The sequence below is a fragment of the Gastrolobium bilobum genome, unplaced genomic scaffold (genome assembly GCF_033153095.1).
Source record: "Gastrolobium bilobum isolate Gb01-03AN ecotype WA unplaced genomic scaffold, APGP_CSIRO_Gbil_v1 utg28196, whole genome shotgun sequence".
In the NCBI taxonomy this organism is placed as follows: Eukaryota; Viridiplantae; Streptophyta; class Magnoliopsida; order Fabales; family Fabaceae; genus Gastrolobium; species Gastrolobium bilobum.
Genome location: NW_026897317.1, coordinates 264788 through 280803, shown reverse-complemented (window position 1 = coordinate 280803; position 16016 = coordinate 264788). Strand labels below are relative to the sequence as shown.

The 16016-nt window shown below is 36.6% G+C and overlaps 1 protein-coding gene across 2 annotated transcripts; it reads left to right on the top strand.

Moving 5' to 3' along the window:
- Nucleotides 1-2258: 2258 nt before the first annotated feature.
- On the top strand, nt 2259-14996 carry LOC133305950 (uncharacterized). Of its 2 annotated transcripts, XM_061506217.1 has the most exons (12): nt 2259-2733; nt 3261-3370; nt 4044-4113; nt 5577-5724; nt 5833-5970; nt 11826-11965; nt 12582-12629; nt 13477-13587; nt 13672-13853; nt 13951-14072; nt 14395-14471; nt 14544-14996. In XM_061506217.1, exons 1-12 carry the CDS (start codon nt 2494-2496, stop codon nt 14667-14669), a joined length of 1512 nt encoding a protein of 503 aa, XP_061362201.1. In that variant the 5' UTR covers nt 2259-2493; the 3' UTR covers nt 14670-14996. The 2 variants fall into 2 exon arrangements, with proteins under 2 accessions (XP_061362201.1, XP_061362202.1); XM_061506218.1 differs by lacking the exons at nt 14395-14471; nt 14544-14996 and adding an exon at nt 14347-14393.
- The last annotated feature ends 1020 nt before the right edge of the window (nt 14997-16016 follow it).

The following is a 16016-nucleotide window of genomic DNA, read 5'->3' as shown; positions in this document are numbered from 1 at the left end:
CAAAATATTTTCCCTACTTAAAAATAGGATGTAAAAGTCCTATTGTTACGTAACTTGAACCTATCATGTATATAAAGTCAGAGGATAATGTTCTTCATTTTAATCTTTTTTCTTTTTTCTTTTTTTGGAGATACTTCATTTAAATATTTTGAGTGTGTGTCTGATGGCAAAACCCTATATTTTTTTTTTTTGGCTGTTTATTAATCCCCTGTGTCCAAGATTCGGCAAGGCCGCTGACGGTTATTCATATATATTTTGGAAAGGACATGTATCATTCTAAAGGATACAAAGTATATAATGACAGGATATAATGACACACCTTTTTTCCATATATTTTTGACTCTTTTGAGCCGTTTTTACGCGAAAAAGAATCATAAGTCGTAGACATATGCTAAGTATGTTTTTTAATTGATCCTTTATCATGTATTCATGGTTATATACTTATATCCTTCTATTTTGTATTTCAAAAACGATTAATTGGATGCTTGACATTAATAAATTTTGTGTTTTTTTTTTGTCAAAAGCATCAATGTTTTCCCCATTTTCTTGAGTTTTGTTCCGGGTTTACTAAGTAGGTTAGATCTATCAAGTTATCCCGAGTTTATTAATCCAGTTAGGCCTGTCAAGCTTTAATCCAAGGCTTAGCTTAGGCTATAAGCCCAAATTATGGGACTATAAAACAAGAGCTCGGATTGTGGGTTTAAACCAACAATCCTTTTTTGCTCTACAATGCTAAAGCCACTGTCTATATAATTGTCACGTTCATCACTACGTTATTCACGATCTTTATCAATAACCACTTATGAGAACCATTATAAATACAATGATAATACCAAAGGAAAAGGGCTCAGATCAATCATACCCGCTCAAAACAAGTGATATATTGGGATTATTGCTTCATCTGCTACTAGTCTGACAATTATGTTCATCTTCTGAGAAAATGGAAATGAAGGTAACATCTGTAATTGAAATGTTTGTGCAATTTGAACATCACTGTAGGTCCCATATGCCATAGATTTTGTTTCTATAATGTAAATAATGACATCGCACTAATGAGTAATGAGGATGGTGGGAACATGGATGTGTTCGAATCCGTTTGATATGGCTTTGTATATAAAAGAGAGAAGTGTAGAGAAATAAGTGAAAAAAAGAATAATAACACCCCCCCCCCCCCCCCCCCCCCCCCATTAAGGTAATCATTCATCATGTAAAACGTGTATTTTATAACCATTAATACTATCTATAAAGAGAGATATAATGAGATAATTCATTCCTAATAAAGGACAGAGTGATAAAAAAAATAAGAAAATAATATATGATGCAATGAAAATTTCTCCTATTTTGAGTACTCGAAAGTTTGGCAAAATTTTGGGCTTAGTATTACTTTTCATATAATGGAAGAAAAAGTCACTTTGTGTTTTACTTTCATTATATTTGTTATGCAAATCATTTTGGATTCTATAACTAATATACTAATTTGAATATGTCATTATTATTATTTTTTGCTAGAAAGTTGAATATGTCATTTTATGTATACTGCACCAAACTGATGAATCATAATTGGATTTTTACTTCAATTCATGAATTCCTATTCTTATTTTATGAAATTCCATTCTTCACTCCAAACACGATATAAGGGAGTAAATTAATGAATATTATTATTATTATTTTTTGAAGACTGAATATTATTTTTTTACTTGAAATTTAAGACACTTATTCGTTTGCCAACATGTATGATGATAAACAAGCAATGCTGCTAAGAATATAATCAAATGATTATATTGGAAGGCCTCTTAAAAATAGAAATTAATTTGGCACTCATTAAATTTTGCTAATTATATTCATTAAAGATACCATATCTAAAATAATATTAAAATGCTGTAATAATACTCTGGTAATATTATTATTTATTAAACTGTTAATAATGAACTAAACTACAAATAATCCACAATAATGAACCAACATTAATTTCAATAATGTGCCCCTTTGACAAAAAAGTTGAAAAAAAAAAAACAGAGAAAGAGTTAAGAAAGTCAACCACACAAAAGTGCACAGTGAACGAGGTAATATCGTGGAACAGAAAAACCCAAAAAAAAAAAAAAAAAACTGGTATTGTCATTTTCTTAATCTACTATTACCCAACAAAATAATAAAAGAGGAATATATTATAATAAAAATTATACTATTTTTCTAAATTATAATTTAATATTAGAAGTAATACGATACTCTCTGGACTCTGGAGCCTGAAGCAGAAAAAAGAGAGGAAAACATATAGAAATTCGTATTTTCAGTTTTCTTTTTCAATTTGTAATTATTATTTATTATTATATTCCCCGATTTCTCCACCGATCACCGGTTGGTGAGGTCTCCATTTAAGTTCGAGCTCTTTCTCTCTCTCATATTCGAATCGAACCTCAGGCATCGACTGTCGCCAAAGTTCGCCGGAGAATCGGGCTCGGCCACCGCTCTCCGATGATCGATTCATAGGATACGATGGCGGAGAACAGGAGCGCCGCCGTGAACGACGGCGAACCAGAACCGGAAGAGAAGGAACACCACCACCACCACAACAACAACAACAACAATAATGACAACAATACCGAGAAGAGTTCAGATCCGGAGCTGTTCTGCTGTTTGCTGCAGCCCGCCACCACCGACGGCGATCCCAAGTACATCGGCATTCGCCGTCTACTCCTTCACCGGAAGGCTGAGGCCGGAGTTCTCCGCCGTAAAGTACGCTCCATATAAAACATGCGCTGTTATCTATATGTTTAGGGATTTTGTAATCAGAATTTGAAAATTGAGATTGATACAGCGCTCCTAGCTAGATTCTCTTTGTAGTTACTGTGTTGATCTCTTTCCTATGAAATTTTTTTATTTAATCTTCTTCTTCTTAGTTTTGTTTCTTTGGAGTTTCTTCTCAATATCAATCGTCCTGGATTTGCATTGTTTTATTTTTTTCTTTGGCTCTATGTTACTTTTTGACTTTTTGGATCATAAGTTTGTTCATTCGCGTGTTTTTACAATGCTCGTAGCTAAATTCTCTTGGAACTGTTATCATTTTGTTTTTAATATTCGATTTTTCTTCTTATTTTTGTTTCCATGGCATCCTTTTGAGATTAATCGTAGTAAACAATATTTAGTTACGTTGACTGCTGGATTTGCTTTTTTCTTTTTAATAATCTTGTTTCCTTTGGCTATGTGTTGTTACTTTTTTGCCCTGTCTACGCTTTTTGACATTCCCAGTGTTTGTGTTGAAGGATTGGAGATGCAATGGAAAAACTTACGTGGCTTACCGGAATTACATATGTAGGCCTAGGGACTGGGAAAGTTCTCGTGTCCCAAGCCTCCAAAGTACTCCAGGAAACAGGTTGCTGAATTTTTTACTTGAAGTGATGAGAAAATATATGTGTAGTCTTGCATCACACGATTCGATGATGGTCACTCACTTATTGAAAGGGGATAAAATAACAAATCAAAGATGCCCATGATTGTACATGGAGCTTCATAGTACTCTAGATATGTAGTTAGACGTTGATTAAACATTGATCAGGAGGAAAATTTTGGAAGACAGATTTTCATATGCATTTAAATGCACTTTTTTTTTTTCATATAAGATTTAACCAAATTATGATTATTCTGTCTCAAACAAATTTACAAGATGATTATGATTTATGGCTAACTGAGAATTTCTTTGACTTTTTTACTAAGAGATCAGGAAGCCCGTTTGAGCTAATGTAATTTTCTTCTCTAGTTTTTTTTTCTGTTATATTTTAGGTTAATTTAGGAGGATATCATATTCTCCAATGTTGTACTTTGCTTCCTTCTAATAAAATCTTTTTATATCAAAATGACTTGCAATCATTTTGTACTTCAATGTGAATTTCATGTGCTTCCTTGTGGTTATATCTTATATCTTTGGTTTCAGCTTTACTGTTTGTAACTATAACATGACGATACAGCTTTCTCATTTATGGTGCTAGTTTAAATTTATGCTTCCATACAATTCTGACATCAGGATAATTTACTGGTTGATGCATCAGTGGCCGATGGATTGCACCTCCAAGTCCACTCTCCCGTTGGTCTGAGGTGGACAGCTGGGGTTCTGGGCGGGTAAGTAGTTCCATATAGATTTTCTTGTAATATACTTTAACATTCCTCTTGCAGTATGTGACACATAGCAATGCACTAATCAATCGTAAGCAGTAATTGGGATAGAGAGATCTTGTATACAGTAAAATAATTAATAGATTTACAGATTCTGTTGATGGGATTTATGCTTTTTAAACCAAGTACATAGGTAACTATCAAAGTGTACCGTTATAACTGATAGGGAGACCAGCCATTCAATTTAAGTGGGAATAACCTTGGTCTGAGGCGGTATGTGCTTTGGTGAGTTTGAGGTTGCTGTCATCAAGGAAGTGCAGATTGTGCTTTGGCAGGACATCTGGGCATGTTGGATTCTTGGGCTTATTTAGTTATTTTTGCTTTTAGGAAGGAAATGATTGCAGAAGAAATAAACAAAGCATTCAGTAGATGAGTTAGATATATTAAGGAGGTTATAAAGGGGGGAGCGAGTAGCGGTAAAGTTACTCCTTTGTGAGTGAAATGCCACAACTTCGAATTCAGAAAACAGCCTCTTTGCAAAAATACAAGGTTAAGATTGCATAAAACGATTTCCCTTTCCTCACTCTCGCTAGTCGAGATTTAATGGGGAGTGATTTTTTGGTTTTTATATTAGGAAAGATGTACTAGAAAAATTTGGCTTAAACTTACCTGTTAGAATTGGGACTTAACATTTTCTTCATAAATTAAGAGTGAACATAAGTTCACCAATTTAAAATCTTGCGGAGAAAAGGGAATAAATTAAATCACCAAAATAGTAAATCAAGGAATAAGATGGCTTTCCAAAAAAATAAAACTAAGCTAAGGAATTTGATAAAGAGGAAGAACTTTTATGAAGAATCAGAGAATTTCTTCATAAAACTAAACTAAAATAATTTCTTTCTTCGCACAGGTAGGTGGGCCTGTGCATCGTCCACCTTTCAAGCCTAGTGGGCTCTCGTGTGAGGGGGCGTGTTGAGATAATATAAAAAATCATTAATGTAGCCTCATCCAAAAGCTTAAGTTGTTGGGTGAGGCTACATTAATGGTTTTATCTCAACACATTGATATGCCTTCCCTAATAATTGACTGGGAACTAAATGTATATTTGCTATGTAGATTTGGATATAACTTTTTATATTAGTAAGTTGTGTTCAATGCTTCTCTTGCTGAAATTACATTTGTAAAGGTTGAAGTTTTATTCAGAGTAAATACACTTAACTTTTCTCGATTTTTGAAACATGGAACACACTTATATGTTTAGAATAATACATGAAACTACACTATTGCAATAGAATGACCATATATATAACAAGATAGTTGCAATTTTACTTAGTGTGTTTATAATGTTGAGGAATGTGGCTATGCCATGATAATTTGGAGTTTTGTTTAATTGTTTTTGAAATTGGTGCAGGTTTGCACAATTTTGCTCATATGCATGTTTCAAAATTGTGTATTTATTTGCTTTGTAGGATGTGCAAAGTGCAAATCGAGTATTTAATCATAGAACAAGTTTTGGCTCAACTGCAAGTGATTCTGATCGTCCACGGCATCGTGGGGTTGAGCCTGCCTATTCTTTTGTAGGAATGCATTGCATCTTTGATCAGTGCAAAGCCTCTGGTAGTATCTAGAGTCCAATCTAAATTTGTCTTTCCATTATCTTAGTAACTAATCTCTGTTCTACTTGGTTTTCTTGTTGGAATAATCCTGAAAATCTTTTTTGTGTAGTTACGGTGTTAAAGTTTGGGCACATGAGTTCTGATCTACTTGCTTATGGGGCATCAGATGGAACCTTGACTGTGTGCAGTGTTTCTGAGAAACCTTCAGTCCTCAAACAGTTAAATGGGCATTCCAAAGATGTCACAGGTTGGATAGAATGACATTGTTTGTGTTAGAATATTAGATATGATATGATTAGATTTGATTAGATATGATTGGATTCTGTCTTATCCGTAAATAGTCTGACTGTATTCTGACTGTATTAGGATTAGGTTTGGATTAGGTTTGGGCCTTACACTTAAGCCCATTAGGGTCTCTATATATTGTAACTCCCTGACACAGATCAATACACAACGTATTCTTTTACATTTAACTTGGTACCAGAGTTATTTCGTTCTGGGAACCCTCGCTTCCGCTTAGAAATCTTGTTCTTCGCTTTAAAACCTAAGCCCACTGCTTAGGAGTCATCTTTTCTTTGCCGTGCGTCCTTCCGGTAAGACATCAAAGGCTGTAAGTCCTCTCCAGGCATCTTCTGCACGTGTCCACATCCCCAAACAGTCACCGGAGCACCATCAGCCACCGTCAGCCACTGTTCAGGCTGCCGGAGTACTTTTCCGGCGAGTTTTCAGTCTGGAACGAACGCGAACAGAACCCTCTCCTCCCGGCGACCTGCTCTGTGGAAGTCCGGCCACCATCGGAGTTGTCACGCGCTCTCACGCGCCTCCAGTCTTCTCTGCGCGTGGGCTTCACGCGCCACCTTCTGCCGGCGCGTGAGCACTATTCCGGCGGCTTTTTCCGGCCGGTCTTGGACAGAGAAGCTCGTCTTCTCCTCCTCTTTCTGGATCTGTGGTTGGTTCTTTGTGGGTCTGACTTTTTGTGCGCACCTCTTCTTGATTGGTGATCAGGTTCGTTTCTCTTTATTCGGTTTGTATCTTTGTGATTTGATACTATGGCAGCAAACCCTCCAATTCATTCGGAGGTCAAGTCTCCATCTCCTCCTTTGAGAAATTCTCCCAATATCATCTCTACCAATATTGGGTCCATTACCTCTTCAAAATTGAAGGGATCTGTTAATTACAAGAACTGGGCCACCTCTGTTCGAGTTTGGTTATTTGGACAAGGATATGGGAACCATCTCACAACTAAGTCTACTGATGTCCCTAAGGAGGACAAGTCTGATTGGGAAAAGATTGACAACCAGCTTCTGAGTATCCTCTGGCAATCCATTGATCCGATTGTCTTGGATATCTTTTATTCATTTCAAACTTGCACTGAAGTGTGGGAGGAAGCAAAAAACCTCTACACTAATGATGTTCAGCAGCTCTATTTCATCATCTCTCAGTTTATGGAATTGAGCAAATCATCCGACATTCAGATGGAGACATATATTGGCAAGAGTCGCTCTTTGATGCAGGCATATTTGGATATGCTGCCTTACCCTACTGATGCTACTGCATATCGGAAACAGGTGGAACGTCTCTTTATGGTTGCCACACTTTCTGGCCTTCCCGAAGAATATGATAATGTTCGTGATACTATCTTGACTAGTGGGGAGCCTGATCTATCCATGACGTATCAGCGTCTTCTGAATTTGAATAAGAAATCTGCTCCTGCATCGTCTTCTGCTGTTGATTCTACTGCTCTAGTTTCCCGTACTGATTTTCGCGGGCATATTGGAGGTGGACGTGGTCGTGGTAGAGGCCTAGGAGGCCGGGGCCCAGGAGGACGTAGCCCAGGAGGTCGTGGCCCAGGAGGCCTAGGAGGTCCAGTCGGACGTGGTCAGCGACCTCGTTGTCATTAATGTCAGCAACTTGGTCATTATGAGGAACGCTGCTACACCAAGTATCCTCACATGCGACCTTCTTTTGCTGCTAATGTAGCTCAATCGGATACTGCTTCAAATGGTTCAGTCTCTCTCTCCTCTGAAGAATATGCAGCATTCCAGGCCCTTCTCAGGAAGTCCTCTCCTCAATCTCAGGCCTCTGCTTCAGAAACTGGTAATCCTGTTGCTTGTGTTTCTCATTCTGCATCACTTGGTCCTTGGATATTTGACTCAGGTGCTACTGATCACCTCTGTGGTAATAAGGAACTCTTTTCTTCCCTTACATATTCTAATAATTTCCCCTCTTTTACTCTTGCTGATGGAACTAAGGCCCCCGTTCATGGGATTGGACAAATCTGTCCAACCTCCTCATTGACCTTGACATCTGTCTATTACATTCCTCACATCCCTTATAATTTAATATCGGTTAGTAAATTGATCAATTCTCTTAATTGTATTGTCACATTCTCAAACCATTCTGTTTCTGTGCAGGACCCGTGTACGGGGAAGATGATTGGAGTGGGCCGTGAGTCACGGGGTCTGTTCTACCTTGATGTGCCGAGTCCTTCAGTTGCTTGTTCTCTCACAGAATCTCCACAGCTCATCCACAGTCGTCTCGGGCATCCTAGTCTTGCGAAATTGCAGAAGATGGTTCCTCTTTTATCCGGTCTTCAAACTTTAGATTGTCAGTCATGTCAGCCAGGAAAGCACATACGCTCCTCCTTTGCTAATCGAGTCAATAAACGAGCTGATGCTCCTTTTTCAATTATTCATTCAGATGTTTGGGGTCCTAGTCGTAGTGTGTCTATTTTAGGTTTTCGGTATTTTGTCACCTTTATTGATGATTTCTCCCGTTGTACTTGGATTTATTTAATGAAAAACCGTTCTGAGTTGTTTTCTATTTATCAAAAGTTTTCTGCTGAAATTCATACTCAATTTGGTGCTTCTATTCGTATTTTACGTAGTGATAATGCTAAGGAGTATGTTTCTGTTGACTTTTCTCACTTCTTAGCCACACAGGGTACTTTACACCAAACCACTTGTCCTCACACTCCACAACAAAATGGAGTAGCTGAACGTAAGAATAGACATCTCATTGAGATTGCCAGGACTCTTCTTATTCACATGCATGTTCCTCTTCACTTCTGGGCTGATGCAGTCCTTGCTTCTTGCTTTCTCATCAACCGCATGCCTTCATCTGTGCTTAATAATGATATTCCTCATAACTTATTGTTTCCAGATGTTCCTCTCTTTCCTCTATCCCCACATGTTTTTGGTTGTACCTTCTTTGTTCATGATCTCACTCCTGGTAAGGATAAGTTAACATCCAAAGCCTTTAAACGCATTTTTCTTGGTTATTCTCGTTTTCAAAAGGGTTATCGCTGTTACTCTCCTGACCTCAAGCGTTACTTAGTTTCCGTGGATGTCCCCTTTTTTGATCAACAACCCTTTAATTCTATCCCATCTCCATTGTCACAGGTTGATCATGTTCTTCCTGTTCCTTTTCTTGACTTGTCTTTGCCAGATGCAGGTGCTTCTACTCCAGATAAGCAATCACCTATTGCTCCAGTACCTAAGGACCGTCCTCTTCTCACTTATCAGCGTCGTAAGACAGTACCTCCAGTCGACTCGACCCCTGCTGACTCATTGCCCTCTGCAGTTGATTCTTCCCCTCCGGATCCTTCACCAGAGGCTTTTCCCATTGCTCAAAGAAAAGGTACACGTACTACTCGTAATCCTTATCCTCTTTATACCTTCTTGAGCTATGATCGCCTTTCTCCTCCTCATTTCACCTTTGTTTCTAGTCTTTCTTCTGTTTCTATTCCTAAGACCACAGGTGAAGCACTTTCCCATCCAGGATGGCGCCAAGCGATGCTTGATGAGATGATCGCACTTTATACCAATGGCACTTGGGACCTTGTTTCTGCTCCTCCAGAGAAGTCTATAGTTGGTTGTCGCTGGGTGTTTACTGTGAAAGTTGGACCTGATGGCCATGTTGATCGTCTCAAGGCACGCCTAGTTGCCAAGGGTTTTACTCAAATCTTTGGCCTTGATTATAGCGATACATTCTCTCCAGTCGCTAAGATGGCGTCCGTCCGCCTATTTCTTGCCCTTGCTGCTGTTCGTCACTGGCCACTCCTTCAACTTGACATCAAAAATGCCTTTCTTCATGGTGATTTACAAGAAGAAGTTTACATGGAGCAACCACCTGGTTTTGTTGCTCAGGGGGAGTCTGGGAAGGTATGTCGTCTTCGAAAATCCTTATATGGTCTCAAGCAGTCTCCTCGAGCATGGTTCAGTCGCTTCAGTTCTGCTGTACAGGCGTTTGGCCTAATTCGCAGTAAAGTTGACCATTCTGTATTCTATAGGATTACATCTCCTAACAAGTGCATCTATTTGTTAGTCTATGTTGATGACATCATCCTCACCGGAAGTGATCAAGACGGAATCCATCAGTTAAAACAACATTTATTCAGTGCATTTCAAACAAAGGACCTTGGGAAGCTGCGTTACTTCTTGGGAATTAAGGTGGCGCAATCTAGACAGGGCATTTCTATCTGTCAAAGGAAGTATGCCTTGGATATCCTAGAGGAGACTGGTATGTTGGGGTGTAAACCAGTTGATACACCCATGGATCCTAATGTTAAGTTATTGCCCAGACAGGGGGAGCCGTTATCTGATCCTGGACGTTATCGAAGGCTGATTGGGAAGCTCAATTATCTTACTGTGACTAGGCCAGATATTTCTTTCGCTGTCAGTACGGTCAGTCAGTTCCTTGATTCCCCTTGTGATTCACATTGGGATGCTGCTGTGAGGATCCTCCGATACATCAAAGGAGCACCAGGAAAAGGTTTGTTGTATTCGGATCAGGGAAATACAGAAATTTGTGGTTACTCAGATGCCGATTGGGCAGGATCACCCTCGGACAGACGCTCTACTTCTGGTTATTGTGTCTTCTTCGGAGGAAATTTAATCTCATGGAAAAGCAAGAAACAACCTGTTGTTTCCCGATCTAGTGCAGAAGCTGAGTATCGTGCAATGGCAAATACTACCTGTGAGTTGATCTGGTTAAAGCAGTTGATTCAGGAGCTTCATCTTTGTGAACAGAAACAACCCATGACACTCATCTGTGATAATCAAGCTGCGCTACATATATCCTCTAATCCTGTTTTTCATTAGAGGACCAAACATATAGAGATTGATTGTCACTTCATTCGGGAAAAGATTCAGTCAGGAGAAATCAAGACAGCTTTTGTCAACTCGTCTAATCAACTAGCAGATGTTTTCACTAAAGCTCTTAGAGGTCCTCGGGTTGAATACATTTGTAACAAGCTTGGTGCTCATAATATATACGCACCAGCTTGAGGGGGAGTGTTAGAATATTAGATATGATATGATTAGATTTGATTAGATATGATTGGATTCTGTCTTATCCGTAAATAGTCTGACTGTATTCTGACTGTATTAGGATTAGGTTTGGATTAGGTTTGGGCCTTACACTTAAGCCCATTAGGGTCTCTATATATTGTAACTCCCTGACACAGATCAATACACAACGTATTCTTTTACATTTAACTGTTTGTTTGGTCTTTATTTAGCCTTCCATGACATATATGGTCATGAGTGCTCTAAGGCTATATCATCTAATGTATTATTTCTAAGGGGGGATTATGCATCAATAAATATTGGTATGCATTATCCAAATTTCAGGAAAAGTGGTCAGCCATTGAGCAAACACTCTTTCTGAATTTGTTACTTGTTCCTAAATTGGAATTATACTTTCCAAGATTTCCTAAATTATAATTCTCCCTAATTTTTATTACTAAGACACAATATCGGGCTTAATCAGCATTGAAAATTGATTGCTTGGACTTGTTCTTTCCCTCCTTTTCCCCTATTACTGAGGTGTTTTCATCCTGTTTAAAACCTGAAACTAAATTGTGTCAATTATGACTTTAGGCATTTAGAAGTTTGACAAATATAAATCTATGTTGACACATCAAACAGTTAACCTGTAGTGGGCTATGCAATTTTGAGCATAGTCCATGGTTACATAGCTTTTAATGTGCAATTTGCGGTATTTTTATATCCACTAGGTTATTGTCCCTGTTGTTAATGTCGACCTTTTTATTCTATTCCTTTACATCAATGTTTTCTTTTTGTGCTGGTTTATTTTCAGATTTTGATTTTTCATCAAACAATCAGTACATTGCATCGTCTTCATTGGATAAAACTGTTATAGTATGGGAGATAGCAAAAGGAATTTGCATACGGGTGATATATGGAGTTTCTTCACAATTGTGCATCCGTTTTCACCCTGTGAGTATAATGTATTGTGTGTGTGTGTGTGTTTCTCATCTCTATTTGAAGGGTAGCATTGTCATCTATCATAGTTGGAAAAAGTACTCTTTTCTTAGATTTGAAAATTTTAATTATAACAAAACTAACGTTCTCTGCCCTCTGTATCTCTCACACTATGTGTGTTCCAATTTACCAGATTCTCACTCTCTTCTGTCTATCTTGTCAAATTCAAATCATCATTTTCTACACTAAAAGACAGGTGATAAAATTGAACTTTGTAGATTAAGGATGACTAGAATTTTTAAGGGTGGTGGTTTTGAATCTCTCATAGTTTGGGGAAGGACAGAGTCATTCATTGGGGTCAAAGAGAGAGGGAAAGCATGAGAGGAGGAGGAGAGGAGGGAGGGGAATTTATCAGCTGGGAAATATGGTGATACGCTAACAATTTGCAGAATATTTCCTTCTCCATCTCACCTAATGAAACTTAAATATTCATCCGTAACTTGTTTGATTTTTCCGAAGATATGATTTCCTACACCTGTATGTATTTAATTCCTTATATGGATTTTGATATTTTATATTGGTATTTTGGTTGCTACTGGAGACTGAATTTTTTTTTCTGTATTTGATGCAGGTAAATAACAACTTCCTCTCAGTTGGCAATGCAAATAAAGAAATCAATGTAAATATGTTTCCTATTTCTATCTTGTTTTATAATTGGGAAGGAAGTAATATTTTTGACAGCTTCTTTGGTGAAACCTTTTTATTGGAATCTGTTTATCTTAGTCATTTCCATTCTTAATCACTAAGACCTGAAATGTCATTGAAGTGCTGGTATTCTTTCTTTATAAAGTATGAAAAACAGTTTATTATTTGTGGTTTGGCACTACGGTTATGTTTGGAAGTTTTTGGAGAGAATGAGACGGAATGGAAAAGAATATATGTTTGGATGATTAATAAGGGTAGAAATGGGAAGGTAATGTGGGTTATAAGTGGTTCACTATAGAATTTCTATATAACCCTTAACTTTTTTAAGTAACTCAATTTATGGGGGTAAAATAGTAAATGATAAATTTATAAAATACTCTTTATCCCCCAATTTGTAGGGAACAAAAAGTCATAGTTTGAGGGGGAATGGCTCCCCAGACATTCCCTTCCCCTCCACAAATTTTTGAACTCCCAAAAAAGGAAAATTATTCCCTTCTCCGAACAGATACTTAGATCATAAGATTGGGCTGTTAATTAAGTAAAGCTCCAAATCAGTGACGAGGAAAATTGTGTTTGTTCGGACTGTGGAAAAAGAGTGACAATGACAGTCAGCTGAATTCATGCAACATGTACTTCCATTTATGATATGATAAATATTCCCACCATTTAACTATTAGTGGCTTAGTGTCTATGCTATTACCTCTACCCTTTTCCCCTATAAAATCCTATTCTATTATGTTTTGCTATTTCTTTCTTACATTACTTATCATGGTGACTTATTATTTCAATTGATTTTTCTTAAAATCTGTATGATTTACCAGGTGTTCAATTTTAGCACTGGAAGGATAATTAATAAATCAGTATTTGACAGTGAAGTTACCTCTATGGACCATGATCATACAGGACATCTCATATTTTGTGGAGATGCACAGGTGTGCTGCTCTATACATGGACATATACATCCTAATTATTAGGTTTATCTCAATTTCTTTTTGCTTACTGGGTTCTACGTGCAGGGATGTATATACTCAGTAAATATGAACTCCTACACAGGTGTATTATCCCGCGCTCATCGTCATCGAAGTAGCAGCAGGCACAAATCTCCTGTTACAACAGTGCAGTATCGGAGTTTCTCTCTACTGGCTCGAGGACCTGTATTGTTGACATGTACGCAAGATGGAAATCTGTCTTTCTTCAGGTTTGAAAATATTTGCCATTAATCTATAATTGCTTTCAGTTGTCTTCTTTGAACTCTGCTTATTTTTCTTTGGAGCACTAATGTTGGTATATTATAGTGTGGCTTTGGAGATAAAAGGTTATTTAACTCTTCGATGCTCGCTCAAATTAGCTCCGCGTATACACAAAATTCAAGCTTCTTTCTGCCCTCTTCTTTCCCTTGAGAAAGGAGAATTCATAGGTATGTTGATATCATTGTTGATTGCTTCTTTTTTTCTTTTTTTCTTTTTTTTTTCTCTCCCTCTACTCTGTCTGTTGAAGGTCTTCCTAATTTTAATAATGCTGCTGCTACAAATTACACCCAAACGTTGCTCTGTCAAACTGGAAAATAATTTTTTGGTTTATGTGTATGCAGTCAAAACTCAAGAATTATATACTGCCTTCCTTAAATGAATAAAAGATTTTCAACATATATTGCTTGCAAATTAAGTTTTCTGAAATATCTTTGACTACAGCGATATCACAGTTGCTGTCTTTCTAACATCCTCTGTTGTCATGTGAAGTTGCTGGAAGTGAGGATTCAAATGTCTATTTCTATGATTTAACACGGCCAAAGCATACATGTGTAAATAAGCTACAGGTTAGTATTATTTCCATTGAAGGTATTAATGTCACAATGAAGCTCAAAGTGATTAGAATTTTTATTATGCAGGGTCATCGGTTTCCAGTAATGGATATTGCTTGGAACCATGGAGAGAACTTTTTGGCTTCATCCGATTTTTATGGCGTAGTAATTGTTTGGAAGAGAGAAAGAACAGATCAAAATAAGAATATATAGCAATAGAAGTTTAGAGCATATAGTTGAGGGCTTGTGAAGATGGCATTCTTTACATTATTTTCCTTTTGATTTTTTCATCTTTCTTTTGTATCCTTTGTACTATTATTTTTTTATTTTTGCTACAAGGGACTTTGTATCAATGAAGTTAATCAATTAATCATCCATAACCTCAGAGCAAACGGACAAATCATCTTTAGAAAGTATATTCATGTATCTTGCCCGGAGGAAAAAGTATTCTTTGTGAGACATGATTTGAGATTTTGTATACCAAATTTGAGGGGTATATTTTATTGATACTGCACCATGTAATTTTATACAATTAAAGAATAAGGGAAATGTTTCTAATTTAGTAGTTATTGGTTGAATGTATAATGCTCTATTCCTTTGCTTTTGCTTATTCTTACTTAGACTCTCTTAGTCTCTCTAGTTCGTATGTAGCTCTAATTTTGAAGTTCAATCACATTATTAATATCTGAATTTAGCTGTTTGAACCAAAAGAAGAATTAATTATATCATTGAAAAAAAGAAAGAATAAATACTCTTTTTGGTCCTCAGTAAATTTTACTATGCCTGCTTTAGTCCTTAGCAAATAAAAAGGTTATTTGTGGTCTTTAAGAAATTCAAAATGAATTTATTTAGTTAAAATCGTGGTCTCTCACAAATTCAAAAAAGACCCATATATATTAGTCTCTAAAAAGGATTAAAATGAGTTTACTTTAAATTTCTTAGAGACCATAAATAGCTTTTTTATTTGTTAGGGACTAAAGTGGGTATCATAAAATTTACTGAGGACCGAAAAATATAGTTACTCAAAAAAAAAATACTCCAAACTTATGTTGAAGAAGGCAAAAACATCTTGAGCAGTATGAAATTCATTCTCTAAAATATTAATGATATTATAGTGCAACAAGAGGAATTTTCTCCTTCTCCCTAATGCAGGATTTGAACATTAGTTCCCATTAAATTTTGAATGTTTGTTTTATTTTTAATTTTTTTAATGTGATATTCTAGCTTTCTTATATAAAAAATTATAACAGAAATTAGGGAGCATCTCCATCTCATATTTAGAGACAAACAAACACATCCTCCTTTTTCAAAAGAATCGGGATAAATTCTCAAACAAAACATTTGAAACATTTCGAAACTTATCTCTAATAAGGTAAAATAGAAAACTACAATTTACTTACTTGTTTGATTGGGAGGTTGTTTTTTTTTTTAGCTTTTTTTCTCTTTATAAGTAAAAACTTGGCCAAACAGACTTTTATAAAAGCTCTTACAATAAAAAGAGATTTTTTTTTAAAGAGATTTTTTTTATAATAAAAAAATATCAAAAGCCAAAAGTTTCTA

Bases quoted from the DNA above. Each gene is read 5' to 3' on its own strand.
- LOC133305950 (XM_061506217.1), top strand. From the start codon at position 2,494: ATGGCGGAGAACAGGAGCGCCGCCGTGAACGACGGCGAACCAGAACCG. The intron at 12,630-13,476 runs GTAAATATGTTT...ATGATTTACCAG, and splicing joins ATGCAAATAAAGAAATCAAT to GTGTTCAATTTTAGCACTGG. The intron at 13,854-13,950 runs GTTTGAAAATAT...GGTATATTATAG, and splicing joins GGAAATCTGTCTTTCTTCAG to TGTGGCTTTGGAGATAAAAG.